Source organism: Gymnoscopelus microlampas (genome assembly GCF_963454915.1).
Source record: "Gymnoscopelus microlampas genome assembly, chromosome: 12".
NCBI classification, from domain to species: Eukaryota; Metazoa; Chordata; class Actinopteri; order Myctophiformes; family Myctophidae; genus Gymnoscopelus; species Gymnoscopelus microlampas.
Window position 1 is genome coordinate 11526137 of NC_139949.1, and position 16194 is coordinate 11542330.

The 16194-nt window shown below is 39.9% G+C and overlaps 2 protein-coding genes across 2 annotated transcripts; both read left to right on the plus strand.

The window, feature by feature from the left end:
- Positions 1-6828: 6828 nt before the first annotated feature.
- On the plus strand, positions 6829-8751 carry LOC311057199 (keratin, type II cytoskeletal 73-like; the record flags this gene model as incomplete). The annotated part of the gene is made up of 4 exons (XM_084074148.1): positions 6829-6835; positions 6967-7277; positions 7631-7842; positions 8655-8751. The coding sequence occupies 4 exons, from the start codon at positions 6829-6831 to the stop codon at positions 8749-8751; spliced, it is 627 nt and encodes a 208-aa protein (XP_083930274.1).
- A 995-nt stretch (positions 8752-9746) lies between these two features.
- On the plus strand, positions 9747-14630 carry LOC311057056 (keratin, type II cytoskeletal cochleal-like). Its single transcript, XM_084073944.1, has 9 exons — positions 9747-9833; positions 10140-10304; positions 10633-10758; positions 11720-11940; positions 12828-12868; positions 13045-13080; positions 13539-13589; positions 13726-13803; positions 14375-14630. Exons 1-9 carry the CDS (start codon positions 9756-9758, stop codon positions 14485-14487), a joined length of 909 nt encoding a protein of 302 aa, XP_083930070.1. The 5' UTR covers positions 9747-9755; the 3' UTR covers positions 14488-14630.
- The last annotated feature ends 1564 nt before the right edge of the window (positions 14631-16194 follow it).

A 16194-nucleotide genomic window follows, 5' to 3' on the forward strand; every position in this document is an offset into this window, starting at 1 on the left:
AAAAGTGCTCAAATGTTTTACTTGGTAAAAGTATCAATACTGCAATGTAGAAGTAGGCTAGGCTACTCTGTTACAAGTAAAAGTCCGGAATTCAAAATGTACTTGAGTAAAAGTACCATTTGTACACTAGGGCAGGTACACACTGCAGGACCTTAAAGTGGTCGGGGAGTCATCTGATCGTTAAGCACAACACATTGCAGGAGTTTATTTCTTGAAATCGGCTGTCATAATATCGTTGTGGTCTTCACAACACGATTGATCCCCGACAAGGGCTGACACACTGTAGGATAGTTCACTAGGATGCTATCTCCAGAGTCAGACCCAATACACAACTACTTTATAGTTACTTTTACCGCAGGCATACGGCGGTCTCGTCCTCCCATGCTATGGTGGTATCAGAACCCTACTAGCAGTGTTGCCAGATTCTGCGAGAGAAATAACCGACCAGGTCTATGAAAACAAGCCGTGCATACACAGAACACACACGCACGCATGCACGCGCGCACGTGCACACAGTTCTCACAGAGAGAAAAAAAGATTGGATCGGGGCAAAACAAAGTGTGCAGCTAGCTGGTATACATGACTGTGTCATGTCTTGTTTTAGTTTTTTAGGGCAAAAGTGGCCAAATGTCAGGGCAGGATGGCCATCAAATATGTCCATGGAAATAATCATTTAAATTTTCTGACCTAAAGGTTGGTCCTGGTGGTTTGGATGCAAAATGTATCAAATTAGCTTCTCAAGTACTTATTTATCCCCTAGCTGAGTTGTTTAGTTTGTCATTATCTACCTGTTAGCTTCCATCTGTCTGGAAATGTGCTAAGGTTACGTTGTCAGTGTGTTTCTTTTCACCAAGCTCATTCAGAATTTCTAGTGGTCGATAAGGGGATCCCTCAATATTAGGTCCTTTACTTTTTTCAATTTTTATTAATGATCTTCCCAAAATGGTGTCACTTTGCTCTATGCATTTATTTGCAGATGACACGGTTATCCACTCATCTCACTCTGATGTAGCTCAAATTCAAAGCTCTCTGCAGTCAGAATTTGGTCCAGGAATGGCTTTCAAATAACAATCTTATATTGAACAAGCAGAAGTCCTGCAGCATGCTGTTTGGTACTAGAAGTAATCTCAGTCATTTATCCTGTGGAGTCTCACTAGGGCACCGCCCGACAGGTAAGCACCTCACCAGGGAGAAGCAGTGGGAGAGAGGCAGAGAGAGGCCAGGCAGACAGCAGCGCAGCCTGGGACACGTCATAGAGGGGCGGTACCTACCTGTCCTCATCATGAATCAACCTCAACTCCGCACACCTGCGCTGGCCAGCTAGGCGCGGTCCCCAAACATTAAAGCACAGCCATATATAATAGCATTTGTAGATTTGTTTTGAGGCGTCCTTATCGTAGCATCATTGTGTTATGTATGATTCATTGAACTGGTTATCACCCCAAGCTACAGTAGGAGACATTTTCATTGGTTGCTTTTCGTCTTCAAATCATCAACCATCAGCCATCAACATATTCTCTTAGACATACACAGGGAATGTGTCGCTGCAGTCACTGTGCACACAATGTGCACAGCATTTCTAAAGAAATTGGGAGACGAGCTTTTAAGTTCAAAGCACTGTCAGACTGGAACAACCTGCCCTCAATTAGATCAATTTATTCTTTTAACGCTTACAAGACTTCATTGCTGGCTCACCTTACATCTAGCTGTTCCTGTTTCTGCTTGTATTTATTTACTTATTTATTTTATTTCTAAGATGATCCTATATTGGCATCATGTTTGTTTATTTGAATTGATTGTTTTATTTGTATTTAAATTGTATTTAAATGTTATTTTATTCAAATAAAAAAAATAAATATATAACTGACGTAAGGTGGGGTTTGAGATGGTGGAAGAGCCTTTGTGAATGTCCTTGACTTGCTTTGTTCTGTGCATCTCGAAAACGAGATGCTGCATCTCAAGGGGCTTATCCTCCAGTGAATTTCAAAATAGATAAATATAAATGTTACTAAATATTTGTTGTTGATTGTTTTCTTGCCTACTATTTTCTCATAATCCTTGGAGGCTGAAATAAGGTTGTGTGTGTCTTTGTCTGTGTGTGTGTGTGTGTGTGTGTGTGTGTGTGTGTGTGTGTGTGTGTGTGTGTGTGTGTGTGTGTGTGTGTGTGTGTGTGTGTGTGTGTGTGTGTGTGTGTGTGTGTGTGTGTGTGTGTGTGTGTGTGTGTGTGTGTGTGTGTGTGTGTGTGTGTGTGTGTGTGTGTGTGTGGGGGGGGGTGTGTGTGTGGGTGTGTGGGTGTGTGTGGGTGCGTGCGCGCGCGTGGAACCATCTTCGAAGTTTTGTCCAGGAGCCAGACACCCTAAGTTTAAGAGCAGTCTTAAAACTTTTCTTCTATCTGGGGAACAACTGCACCATCATCATCCATAGTCTCTAATGTCGTCATGGCCAGTGCAGTGCCACGTTTGATGACCTCGTTAACAAATGACATTACCTGCTTGGTGAAACAACTCTTACGAACGTGTAGTGTGGTGAAGTAAGTATGTACATTTTATTTGTATGGCACTTCTCACAGAGAGAACTCAAAGTGCTTTACATACAACACAAACAAAGACACAGCACGAAGCATTCAAATGATTAAAGACAACAAAAACACAAACATCAAAAAACAAAAAATCTAAGACATTCCACAAATGCTTGTTTAAACAATGGTGTTTTTAAGTGGTTCTTAAAAATGTCCACTGAGGCTGCAGCTTGCAAGACCTGTAGAAGGGCATTCCATAACTTTTTGTGCTGCCCACAGAGGAGTGTGGAGGGAGGAGCAGTTAGGGGTTAAGTGTCTTGCTCAGGGACATTTAGACGGGTGCATTTCTCCTTTCCGACATGTCGCCTTTCCGACGTTAACGAACCCTATACCTAACCCTCACCCTAACCCTAACCGCACGCGGAAGCCACTAGTCGGAGTGGCGAGATGTCGGAATGGAAGGAGCACCCCCATTTAGACGCCCTATTTAAAAAAATGTGAAAATACAAGATTTACAAGCTCACAACGCATCACAGTTAAAGCTTGTAGCAGTTTACATTTCTGAAAAAGTGCCTAAAGTGTCTACATTTTAATACAGCATGCTTTGATGTTAAAAAGAAAATGTACGTTTTAATACTTATGCATTTTTAAAAGCACCTACTCCAATACTTTAACTGGAAACACGTTTTTTTTTAATAATAGTTTTTTATTTTAATTTTAGAGATACATATTGTATAGAGTACAATGTATAGCAGACGATACCAAAAAAAAACATAACACTACCAAAAACAGACAAACCATTACAATAATAAAGAAAAGACACCAAACACAAACACATTGCTAGGTTTTACGGACGCAGCTGCCTTTCTAACACTTTCTAGGGTCTTGTCCTCACATCAGTCCATCTGAGAATATGTAAGGAGTCCATATTTTATCATAAATGTCCAACTTTCCCTTAATTTTGAAATGCAAGTAATCTAGAGGTATATAACTTGATATTTCTGTCTTCCATTGGGCCAGTGTTGGGGGGGAAGGGGCCTTCCAATTTACAGCGATAATTTTTTTTGGCAGCGATGAATGCCAGGTTGCTCAATTTTCTTTGGTAACTGTCTGTCGCCGCATTTGAAATGTGATTAGAAACCGATCAGACAGACACAAGAGGAGGGTATCAGCCTAAGGTCAAGACAAGATAACATAAAGGAACAAATATCCTCCAAAAACAACTGAATAATCTTAGTTGTGGAAAACTAAAACAATTAGATATCCAATTCTTCTTGAATCTCTCTAAAAGAAAGCAAAATTCAGTTTTTATGTACATTTGTGAAAGTTGAAATACCGTTGTCCACCAATTGTTTAAATATACTACCATTGAAAATAAAAGGTAATGTAGGGTTTTTCCAAATGGGAGTGTAGGGTGATAGAGGTCTTCTCCGATTCAGAAACTTTTGAACAGAATCCCATACTTTCACAGAGTGGAGTATACACGGTTTTAGATACAAACTCTAAAACTAGAAGATCTAGTGGATCTAAATACTGCTGTAATCATGCATAAGGCACATAATAATATACTTCCACCAAGCATTCAGGAGCTGTTCAAAGTTAGGGAGTCCCAGTATGCACTTAGGGGGGCGTGTATGTTTAAAAAAGAAGTGCAAGGACAACACAAAAGGCAGGTGTATATCAGTAAAGGGGGTTAACTTATGGAATAATTTGTGTGCAAAACAGTCACTACATTTAAAAAAAAAAAAAACCAAAATAAAACAATATTATGATAAAGTATTCCAATAGTTCGTAATAATTAAATATATCAATGCACAGTAGACAAAGTTAACTTACTACAGGGATTAATGCATCTATTATTAAGGAGTAATAGGTGCATTCATTTGTATAAACTAAACTTGGCACCAGCTTGGGATATATGAATAGTATGTATATGCATGTATATGTACGGAATGTAAGTAATGTGTATGTATAACGTGCTTCTCTTTTTACAAAGTTACGTGCTCGTGTGAGTGTATCTACTGTATGTATGTGTATAAGTGTGTAAGCATGGTATGGGTGTATGTATGTGCTTAGGTGTGTATGTGTATGAAAATCTGTGTGTAGAGCTAGAACCATATTCTGTGACCAATTAGCCACAGAGTATGGTGAAGCATCGAAGGTGCATCTGTATGTAGATATGGACCCATATTCTGTGTTCAAAAAGCCATACAGTATGGTGAACCATGGAAACAAATTGTATTAAGTGAAACCTGACTTGTTTCCTCTCTCTGTTCTTGGACAGTCTCTCGCTTGAATCCTTTTGAATTACCCAATGCTTTCAGTTTTGTTAAAACAATGTTTGCTTAGATTTATCTTTTTATTCTATCAATCTGTCCAATGTTTTCAGCTTAGTTAAACCCATATTTGAAAAAGTGTTACTACTTTTTCTAAACTTAAGTTTGTTTCAAAAAGGGAAGGCAAAATAAGCCTCGGCTTCAGCCTAATCCTTCTCGGTGCCACTAGCATTAGTGGGCGCAAATGTATGTATGTAAATTTGCTTTTTTAAATGAACCGAAAAAAAGATATACTACTACTACTACTACACAGGTTATTTGTTATTTTCTTTAAATTGTTCATTCCACAGTACAAGGCATAGTTCAAATCCAGCGGTGACATACAGTATTGTAATTTTCTATTCTGACCCATGCACATGGTTCACTAAACCATTGTTTTAATGACTTTAATTGTGCTACCCAATAATTTCATATTTCATGATTTCATATTGGGAATCCCGAGCCCACCCAACTCCAAAGGGAGATAGACCTGGCATATACAGTAGTGTGTATAGTTTCAATATCCAGATTATAGATTTTTTTATATTATACTGACTGATTATAGGTTCTTGGTTTACCTATATGATCCTAGATTCCTATTTCTATGCATTTGATGTATTACCTTGTGTTTACCTTGATTACTGTAAATCGCTCTGGATTAAGAGCATCAGCTAAATTGTAAATTGTAAACATGTTTAACCGGGCAGGTCATGTCATTTGTTATTGAGGTAATCAAACGTGGCACTGCACTGGCTTTAATGATAGAAGAGACTATGGATGATGATGGTGCTGTTGTTCCCCAAATGGAAGGAAAGTTTTAAGCCTGCTCTTAAACTCAGGGTGTCTGCCTCCTGGACCAAACCTCGAAGATGGTTCCACAGGAGAAGTGCCTGATATAGTTGAAAGTTCTCTCTTGGAGATTCTAGGAGCCTTAAAGTAAGCCTTCATAGCCTACTTGGAAGGCAGTGCTCTATCACACACACACACACACACACACACACACACACACACACACACACACACACACTGCACGCACGCACGCACGCACACACACACACACACACACACACACACACACACACACACACACACACACACACACACACACACACACACACACACACACACACACACACACACACACACACACACACACACACACACACACACACACACACACACACACACACACACACACACACACACACAATTCCTTGGGTCCAAATCGTAGGGGGAAAATAATTTGTCTCTGTAGGTTGTTTCCTTCAAAGGTTGCGCTCTTTTCTATTTTTTCCATTTTCTGGTTTGGGTTCAGGATAATGTGTAATAAAGGGTTAAAATGACCCCATGGGACATTATTCCAGCCTGTTACCTGGCAGAATCTTAAAATACAGACTTCAAGGAATTATAAAAACCAGGTGGTGGAAAAAAGTCCACCATATGCGCGTGGACCCCACTTTATATTACATAAATGTTACCATACATTTTGTTTGCGTCACATTAACTTAATTCATCCGTTTATAACTCAGAGAGTGTACAAATGTAACCAAATAGACCCCTAAGGATCCTTTTGGTTACATTTTGTACCATCAGAGTTAAATTAATGTTGAGGATTTTACTGTAAGAGAGACGAAGTGATGAGCGAGTGATGTAGAATTCAGTCTATGTTGGTTACATCAATGTTTCCCAAAATTAGATTAAATCTTTCTTCTTTTTTTTATGTGTCCTACAATTGAAAAAAAATAAATATTATAGTTAATTATTATTTGTTTTAAGATATATTGAAAATAGCCGATATGCAGATATTTTCACTGTTTTTGAAATAGGGCTTAAGTGGTTTTGGGAAACACCTGTGGTTAAATTCCTTCTGGCCCGCGGCAGGAACAATGCAACCTGTTTGTAGAGCGATGGGTAGCTGGGGGCCAGACAGCTGACCCATGGGTGGTATGTGACAAACCGACTGGTTCTTCCACATTGGTGGGCCACTTACCACCCATGAGTGGTATGTGACTGACAGGTTCCTCCACATTGGTGGGCCACATACCGTACCTTCACCATAATGCCACACCCTGTGTTGTGTGTATAAAAGAGGACAGCTCTCACCTACACTCTATCCTCTCTCCACACAAACAGGGACTCTTTCTCCAGCAGCACCACACACCACGACCACCAACCAACCAACCATGTGTTCCAAAGGGAACCAGCGCAGCGGCAGCGGCCTGTACAGGGCAGCGGGTTTCAGTAGTATGTCTCTGGGGTCCTTGAACAGGACCAAGGTCAGCTGTGGACCCTACATTGGGTGTCACATCACTCCTGTATCGGTCGACCGTACCCTACTGACGCCGCTCAACTTGGACTTGGACGAAGCCCAAAAAACTCTCCACGAGGGCGAGAAGGACAAGATCGGGAAACTCAACAGCGAATTTCTTGGATTAATTGTTAATGTAAGAGGCCTGTTCCACCGATGTTATCACGAGTTGAGAAAGTTGAATGTCGATTTGTGCATCGATTTATGGTCAAGTATAGCTGATCTACAAGCTCACAATGCATCGCACCGCAACGCGTTGTGAGCTTGTACATATGAGCTTGTAGATATGCTATTTTCAAACATTTTGGTACTTTAAGTACATTTTGATACCAAAACTTTTGTAATTTCGCTCAAGTAAATTTTTAATTCCGGACTTTTACTTGTAACAGAGTACTTCTACCCGGCAGTATTGATACTTTCACTTAAGTAAAACATTTGAGTAACTTTTACCACCACTGTTTGTTTGTTTGTTTGTTTGTGTTTTTCCAGGATTTTCCTGAATTAGAGAAGAGGAACAAGGAGCTGGAGACCAAATGGAAGCTGCTGCAGGAGCTGGACACTGCCTCGTCCGACATCGAGCCCACCAAGAAGGTCTACATCTCCACCCTGAAAAGCAAGCTGGACATGGTCAGGGAGCACAGGAGCAGGCTGGACCTGGAGAGCCTCAGCATTAACAAGAGTGTGGAAGACTACGAGAAAAAGTAAGAAAGGGAGCACTTCACCCCATTTTCAACTGTATCTTCAGTGGTGTAAAGTAACTAAGTACATTTACTCAAGTACTGTGCTTAAGAACAATTTTGAGCCAGTTTTACTTTTACTCCACTACATCTCAGAGGCGAATATTGTACTTTTACTCCACTACAATTATTTGTATACAATTTACTAGTTACTTTGTAGATTTAGATTGTTAATACAAACCATACAGTAACCACTTCAGCCCTCTATGTTATTTTGGCCATTTGAAAATAGCCGATCTACAAGCTCACAGTGGGTCACGATGCGACACATTGTGTGTAGATATGCTATTTTAAAAAGATTTTTGAAAACTTGTGATAACCCTGCATAATGAGTACTTTTACTTTTGGTACTTTAAGTACATTTTGATGCCAATATTTTTGTACTGAATACCGGACTTTTACTTGTAACAGAGTATTTCTGCATTGCAGTATTGACACTTTTACTTAAGTAAAACATTTGAGTACTTTTTCCACCACTGCTTATCTTCACTTGGTACCATTTGTGTTTTACTCCCTCTGTCTCAGAGGAGGGCTGTGAAGTGTGAACGGTTCAGAAACCTGCCATCTTCCAGGGTGGATTCCAAGACATACGTTTTTTTCAAAAAACTGTTAAGACATTTGTAGAATCCCCCAGAAGCAAAGATTTGAGTTAAAAATGTTCGCTTTGAAATACATATATACAGAATTGTATGTTTGTAACGTTATTCTTAGTCACATAAATGTAAGTAAATATGACACTAACAGGTGTGTTTTTGTTTTCCTGTGTCTGGTTTCAGGTATAAGGAGGAGGTCATCAAGAGGGCAAAAAAAGAGGAAGAGTTTAAAAAGCTTAAAAAGGTAATCATTGTTATACAGTACTGGAAAGTGCATTAGTTATATAACAGCTAAACCACTTTCTTAACCTCAACAAGCAGACAATTTTCATTGAGAGGAAAGATTCAAATATCTGCATAGTGTAAAAAAATAGATCTATTTGCATACATTTTTACATTCTCTGGGTTCAAATTAAAACTGAGGATTTTACTGTGTGTCGTTTGCAATGTTTATTAACCCATTGTTTCTCAAAGTGGGACCCCCAGGGGTCCTTGGGGGGGGGGGGTTTCCAGGGGGCCCCAGCTAAATGTGTTAATGGAGCATCACAATTATTTTAACCACTTTAACCTAAAAATCACTTTGTGCCGTGCTGCGAGCGTGTACTGTACATCTGCTCTTTTGGAAAATAAATTCTTGACATTTTGAATAATTTTTAATTTTCAAACATAAATCTTCTTGGGGGTCCTTGACATGAAAAAGATTGAGAACCACTGAGTCAATCAACTCACATAAAATGTGACAGACACCATCACAGCAAAAAAGTGTGACATGATGTATATGTATGTAACACATAAATGGGCAACTGGTGGCCCGGGGCCCACATGCGGCCCCCGACCTTCATTTAATGCAGCCTGCAGGTTTATATCGGAATACTGATAGATTATTGATTTCAGCTGTTACAATTCCAAACATGCAAACATGACCCGCTTTAATTACTTCAGTCTATATTAGTAGCTTAATGACTAGTAATAATATTCTATTGTCTTTTTTATGTCCAATGTATTTTTATTGAAGTTCATAAAGTTAACATAAGTATAACTAAATGCATTTGAAAGAAAAATAGCAACAAAAAAAAACAGGATTCCAATTAAAAAAATAGCAAAAACAACAAGCTCAAACAACAAGCTCAAAATGCGTTGAGCTTGTATATCTGCTATTTTTGCTATTTTTGATGAGTGTGGAAATATAGTGGCCCTCTCCATCATCAAAGTTTCCCACCCCTGATGTAACACATATTCATCTGATGAAATGGTGTCTTCTTCTAGGAAGTGGATAAGGACTATATGGCCCAGGTGGAACGGGAGGTGAAGGTCACTAGTCTGATGGAGGATATCAAAATCTTCAGGACACTCTATGACATGGTAAAGCATCTTTACACAATTCACCAGTGGCGTAAAGTAACTAAGTACATGTATTGAAGTACTGTACTTAAGTACAGTTTTGAGGTTCTTTTACTTTACTGGAGTATTTCCAATTGTCTATACTTTAACTTCTACTCCACTACATCTCAGAGGCAAATGTTGTACTTTTACTTCACTACTTATTCCGGACTTTCACTTCGTAAAAGAGTAGGCTACTTCTACATTGCAGCATTGATACTTTTACTTAAGTAAACCATTTTAGTACCTTTCCCACCACTGCTCACAACGTTGTTGGTTTTGCCACAGGAACTGTGTGAGCTGAAGGAGCACCTGAAGGGCCTGTCCGTGGTCGTCCAGATGGACAACTCCCGCGGTCTGAACATCGACCAGATCGTGTCCGAAGTCAAGGTCCAGTACGAGGAGATCGCCGCACATAGCCGCACGGAAGTCGAGAGCTGGTACAAGGTCAAGGTGAGGAGAAGAGCAATGGTGGACAGTTACTAAGTACATTTACTGGAGTACTTTACTAAAGCACATTTTGGCATGACATTCACTCCGCTACATTTCAAATAGAAATATTGTACTTTTGACTCCACTACATTTCTTAGGAACTTATACACAAATATGTTGTGAATTAACCACTTAAGCCCTGTTTCAAATGCAGTGAAAATAGCCGATGTGAGGTTTTTTGTGTTGTTTGTACCTTTTTTTTTTACACAAACCTCAGGTGTGTGTAGACTAGTAGTAACCAACTAAACCTCCTCTATACTTCCTCTACTCAATCCCCTGCCCGCACCAGTTTGACCAGATTACCTCCACGACCGTCAAGACCGACGGTCAACTTAGTGAAACCACGAGGGAGATCGAGGAGATCAAATACCAGATCAAGCGTAAGGAGAACGATATCAAATATGTGGAGGTCCAGGTGAGTACCGTACACGCCACTGAATGATGCTTGTGTTGATGATGTTGATGATTAACATGGGAGTAGTGACAGGGATGTGATCAAATCATACAGTATATGCATACGGTTAAGGGCCTTTCCCACCAAGCACTGTAACTATAACTAGAAATGTATCAATACCATTTTTTTCCTTCACAATACCTATATCAGCATTTTAGGGAGTATCGGCAGCTTTTCCGTATTGGTATCTGAACAACTGAACTATAACTATAATCTATTTAGTTCACCATTGTCTTTGTTTGGTTTGTTGGAACTATTTAAAAAACGATATCTTTATAAATTAGTTATAGTTATAGTGCTTGGTATCATGGTGTGAATGGCCCTTTAGTCTGTATTTGTTTTTTATGTCACACGACTTCACGGTGTCAAGGGTTCAAAGTTCTTTATTGTTATGTCTTGTGTACAGGACAGTGGTGGAAAGTAACTAGGTACATTTACTTAAGTACTGTACTTAAGTACAATTTTGAAGTATTTGTACTTTACTTGAGTATTTCCAATTCCCAATACTACTACAATTATTTGAAAACTTTAGTTACTAGTTACTTTTGAAATATAAATTATTATATTATAAAACATACATTAACCACTTTATTTTATACATAGGCTATTTGAAAAGCTTGTAGATCTGCCATTTTCAAATATTTGAGTACTTTTACTTTTGGTACTTTAAGTACATTTTGATGCCAATACTTTTGTACTTTTACTCAAGTACATTTTGAATTCTACACTTTTGCTTGTAACAGAGTATTTTGATATTGCAGTATTGGTGTTTCTACTAACATAGAAACAAGTACATTTCCCAACAATCCTTTAATCCATAGATTATTTGAATTCAATTATCGATTATTCATATTTCTTTTGTAATCGATTAAATTGATTCTTTCGATTAACCGTTGCACCGTTGCATCTCCAATGTCCTCAGTGTAAGAAGGTGGGCGACAAGATCTCAGAGGCAGAGGAGAGCGGCAAGAAAGCGGTGAAGGACGCACAAACACGCATCGAGGAACTTCAGAAGGGTCTGCAGACCGACAGATACAACATGGCCAAACAGATGAAAATCTACCAGAACTTGATGAACGCCAAGCTGGCCCTGGACATAGAGATCGCCACCTACGGGAAACTCCTGGAGGGAGAGGAGGGGAGGTGAATGCCTGGCCTGGAATTTAAATGGTTAACGATGTTCAATGGACCACTGGTTCTCAACGTGGGGTCCCATGGGGGGGGGGGGGCCCAGGTAAATGATTGATAGTTAGGAACCAAAAAAAAACCCTTAAGGATCTGTAACTCTGAGAGTGCGCTTACGGGTCCGTTTGGCTCCATTTTGTTCAGTTTCAAAGTTAAATTACCACGGAGGGTTTTACAGTTTAGATTGAAGTCCCAGAGATACATATCGTATCACATGGGGTGGTGGGCGACGTGACGTCACACCATTGGAAGTAATAACGGCGAACCTCACAAGATGGCGCCACCTGTCCACTGAACTCAATGGTGGGGGCCGCCATGTTGTGAGCCAATGCAGTAAACAAAGAAGTTGAAAACATGTACTAAAAAAAACCCAGTCCTCCTGCGTAGGAAGACCATATACCGACCGCTCACACCAAACGGGAATCCCCCCATCTGCCCCGGGAGATGTTAGGCTTATGATCTTTAGGCAGTGCTACTCATTACAAAAGCACCTGCTAAAACATTGTGTACGTGTGTGACAACATAGTATCACATATAGCCAGACTTCCAGAGATCTCCGCCTGGGGTTTCTGGGGTGGAGAGATCCGATCGCCTGGCTATAAGACTATTGACAACAAGGCTCTATTTTAACCAACAATATAGCTGACATTTTGGTCACATTTGAACCATTTGGGCGGTAGTAGCTCAGGAGGTAGAGCAAAGGTGTCCTTGAGCAAGACACGGAACCCCTAAACTGCTCCCAGGCTGGTGCCTTGCATGGTTTCCTTCGCAATATAAATGCACCATTGACCTTTTTTAATGCTGCTGGTTGTGAAATCTAACAGTGTATAACCTCTGTCACTCAGGATTGGACATCAGTCTATCATCAGCATTAGCAACAGCAACGGTAAGCATTTTACACCTTCAGATGTACACAGCACACACTCAATTGTGTTCGAAGCTTATAAGACACTCAAAAGCAGTGTGAAGTGTTTTGAGCTTGCAGATCTATTATTTTCAGTGCGTGGTGACACCAGCACGCATCTACTAAATTGTGTTTTTTAACTGCTGTCTTTCCTCCAGGCCAGTATTATGAACCTCCATGCACGCATCCTAAAGGTACGTATTTAACAACTTTTCTTGTAAATGAATGCCTTACTTTGTCATACTAACTACAGTGTCACACAAAAGTAGCAAAAAACGCTGATCTACAATCGATGTGGCGCTTGTAGATCTGCTATTTTTTAAGTGAATGTGAAAGTGGTTAAAGAGATAGTTCACCCCCAAAATGACTTATTTTCTACCGATTAGTCACCTCATGGAGACTTGAATCCATAGATTTAGTACATTAGTTTTTGTCACATTCCTAAGCCAATAGTTTGATGACCATCGATAGGAAAAAAGTAATGTTTTGGGTGAACTATCCCTTTAAGCGTGTGTGTGGGTTTTATAAATGTTGAACCAATGAAAAGTATTAAGAAGAGCTTGTGACTAAATAATAACTACATTGGATCCACTGGAGGAATTATTTTTCCCCATTTCCTGAAAGCTAACAGTTTGGACTCTTTCCTCTCTAGACCCTGCCCCCTGCTGTGAGGAACAGCCTTGGCTTTTCTATCCATCATGCGGTACGTATTTTAGGAGCTTCGACTGTGTTTGTTGTGTCACTGTTAGGCTGTTTGGGTTCGGTTGAGTACAGTGGTGGAAAGTAACTAAGTCAATTTACTCAAGTACTGTACTTTCTCTTTCTCTTTCCCCTAATAGGCCGTGTGCCTTCTGACCCTGACACTAAATCGGACCCTTCCCCATCTGTGAATGGGTCTGATGACCCAGAGGTTCCAAGTACGTATTTTACAACTGTTGGGGTTCGACAACATTTCGTCAAACCTGTGTTTTTTTTCTCGTAAATTAAAGGTAGGGTAAGTGATATTTTTTGTTTGTTAAAAATGTTAAGTACTATATTCTGATAGTAATCATTGCTACAGAGCGTTTGTTCGGTCACAAGGGTCTCTCCAGCTCTTTAGTAAACAGAATATATTATAATTATTATAAAATATTTGAAAATAGCCGATCTACAAGCTCACAACACGTCGCCATGCAATCTGCTTGTAGATCTGCTTGTAGATCTGCTTGTAGATGAGCTTGTAGATCTGCTTGTAGATCTGCTATTTTCAAACATTTTACTTTGGGACGTATATTTTGATGCCAATACTTTTTTCCTTTTCTCAAGTAACATTCTGAACATGCAGGCCTTTTACTTCTAACAGAGTAATTTTATATTGTGGTATTGCTACTAAAATATCTGAGTATTTCTTCCACCACTAAAAGCTATGATAAGACATTTAGCTGGCGACCCCCTGTTACCCCCCCCCCCTTTGAGAACCAATGGGTTAAACTGCGTTCTTTCCTGCAGGCCGCCGTCCTGCGTCGCCAAGCAGAGCTCCTTCTCCTGTTGACATCACGATCACGGTCACCGACATCCCGGAGAACGAGACCAAGAAGACTAGCCCTGACACTAAAGAATAACACACAGTACAGTACAGTATGAATAATAACATGAAGTATCATGGTTATTATTAACAGAGCCTGTTACTGTATCGCGCTCGTATCCCGTCATACGAGTGTAATGGCCTACTTAAATATCCCTTTAAGTAAGAAATGTGAGTACTTTTCCCACCACTGCTTTGTTGTTTTACATTCATTGTCATTAAGTGAAATGTCTTCATATACTGCTAGGTACAGCCTTACTGTCTTTCCATTCACTGTATTAGCCTAACAGACTAGCGTGTGCACGTGATGCACAACATGCTGATGATCATCATTGGCCTTACATGTTTTGACAAGCTGAATAGTATAGAGACAAAGTGGCCCTTCATGCTGTATTATGCTGTTGTGAGTACTGTGCAATATAACGATGGTCTGGAGAACTATACTGGTCATGTAATAAAACTTCTATCTCAGAAATACAACATGCCTGTGACCTCCTCCTATCCTGTGAATTCCTCGCCACCTTCGTTCTCTCCACTCCATCCCATACCAAACACACCAAAGCAGGCCTGTAATTCCATAATTTGAGGGGCACGGACACACTTTTTTACCATTTAGCTCGAAGAGCAGCCGGTCTAGGAACAAACAGAGCACTATTCAACACCTATACGACATGTTTTCGATCATTGGCTGTCCTTTAAACCAATGGGGAGACATCCCATACTCTGAACGGCGGTCTCGTCCTCCCATGCTATGGCATTATAATAGCTCAGCAGTGTTGCCATATTCTGCGAGAGAAAGCAACCAGGTCTATGAAAACAAGCCCAAAAGAAGCGACTAGGCTATGGCTATTTGAAAATAGCCACCTTATTTATTGCTAAAATCACTGTGGTATCCATATTGCTCCCCCCGCCCCAACAGAGTAATCACAGACGAGCAGTGGCTTAAAAAGTACTATTATCTTTTTTTACTTAAGTAAAAGTTAATTAGAAATACTCCAGGAAAGTAAAAAAAATACCTCAAAATTGTACAAAAAAAAAAGTACAGTATTTGAGTAAATGTACTTTATAGTTACTTTACTGCAGGCATACGGCGGTCTCGTCCTCCCATGCTATGGTGGTATCAGAACCCTACTAGCAGTGTTGCCAGATTCTGCAAGAGAAATAACCGACCAGGTCTATGAAAACAAGCCGTGCATACACAGAACACACACACGCACGCACGCGAACACAGTTCTCACAGAGAGAAAAAAGATTGGATCAAAACAAAGCGTGCAGCTAGCTGGTATACATGACTGTGTCATGTCTTGTTTTAGTTTTTTAGGGCAAAAGTGGCCAAATGTCAGGGCAGGATGGCCATCAAATATGTCCATGGAAATAATCATTTTAATTTAATTTCTTTTTTTTAACACATAATAGTATAGCCATAAATAAAAAAGCTCTTTATTTCACAAAATAATGTATTGGTAATGGTATGTACGAATTAAGTCGAAAGTTTTCTTTTTTATTGAGTCAAAAGTTCATACACACTCAGCCCTGCACCAATCAGAGTCACTGCACTCATTTGAAGACGGGGTGTAAGGGAGAGTTAAGAATTGAGAATCTCTACAAAAGACACTGGTGTTTAAAAATGGTATTAACAGGACAGAGCCAGAGGAGAAAACTGTGTAATCATTTGGAGCAGTGTGGGTGTGGTACCATTTTGTTGAGGGACAGAAGGACAAAGTGAGGGAGGGGCCACAGCAGC

Coding starts and splice junctions, on each gene's coding strand:
- LOC311057056 (XM_084073944.1), top strand. CDS start 9,756: ATGGCCCAGGTGGAACGGGAGGTGAAGGTCACTAGTCTGATGGAGGAT. Junction 9,834..10,139: donor TCAGGACACTCTATGACATG/GTAAAGCATCTT, acceptor GTTTTGCCACAG/GAACTGTGTGAGCTGAAGGA. Junction 10,759..11,719: donor TCAAATATGTGGAGGTCCAG/GTGAGTACCGTA, acceptor CAATGTCCTCAG/TGTAAGAAGGTGGGCGACAA.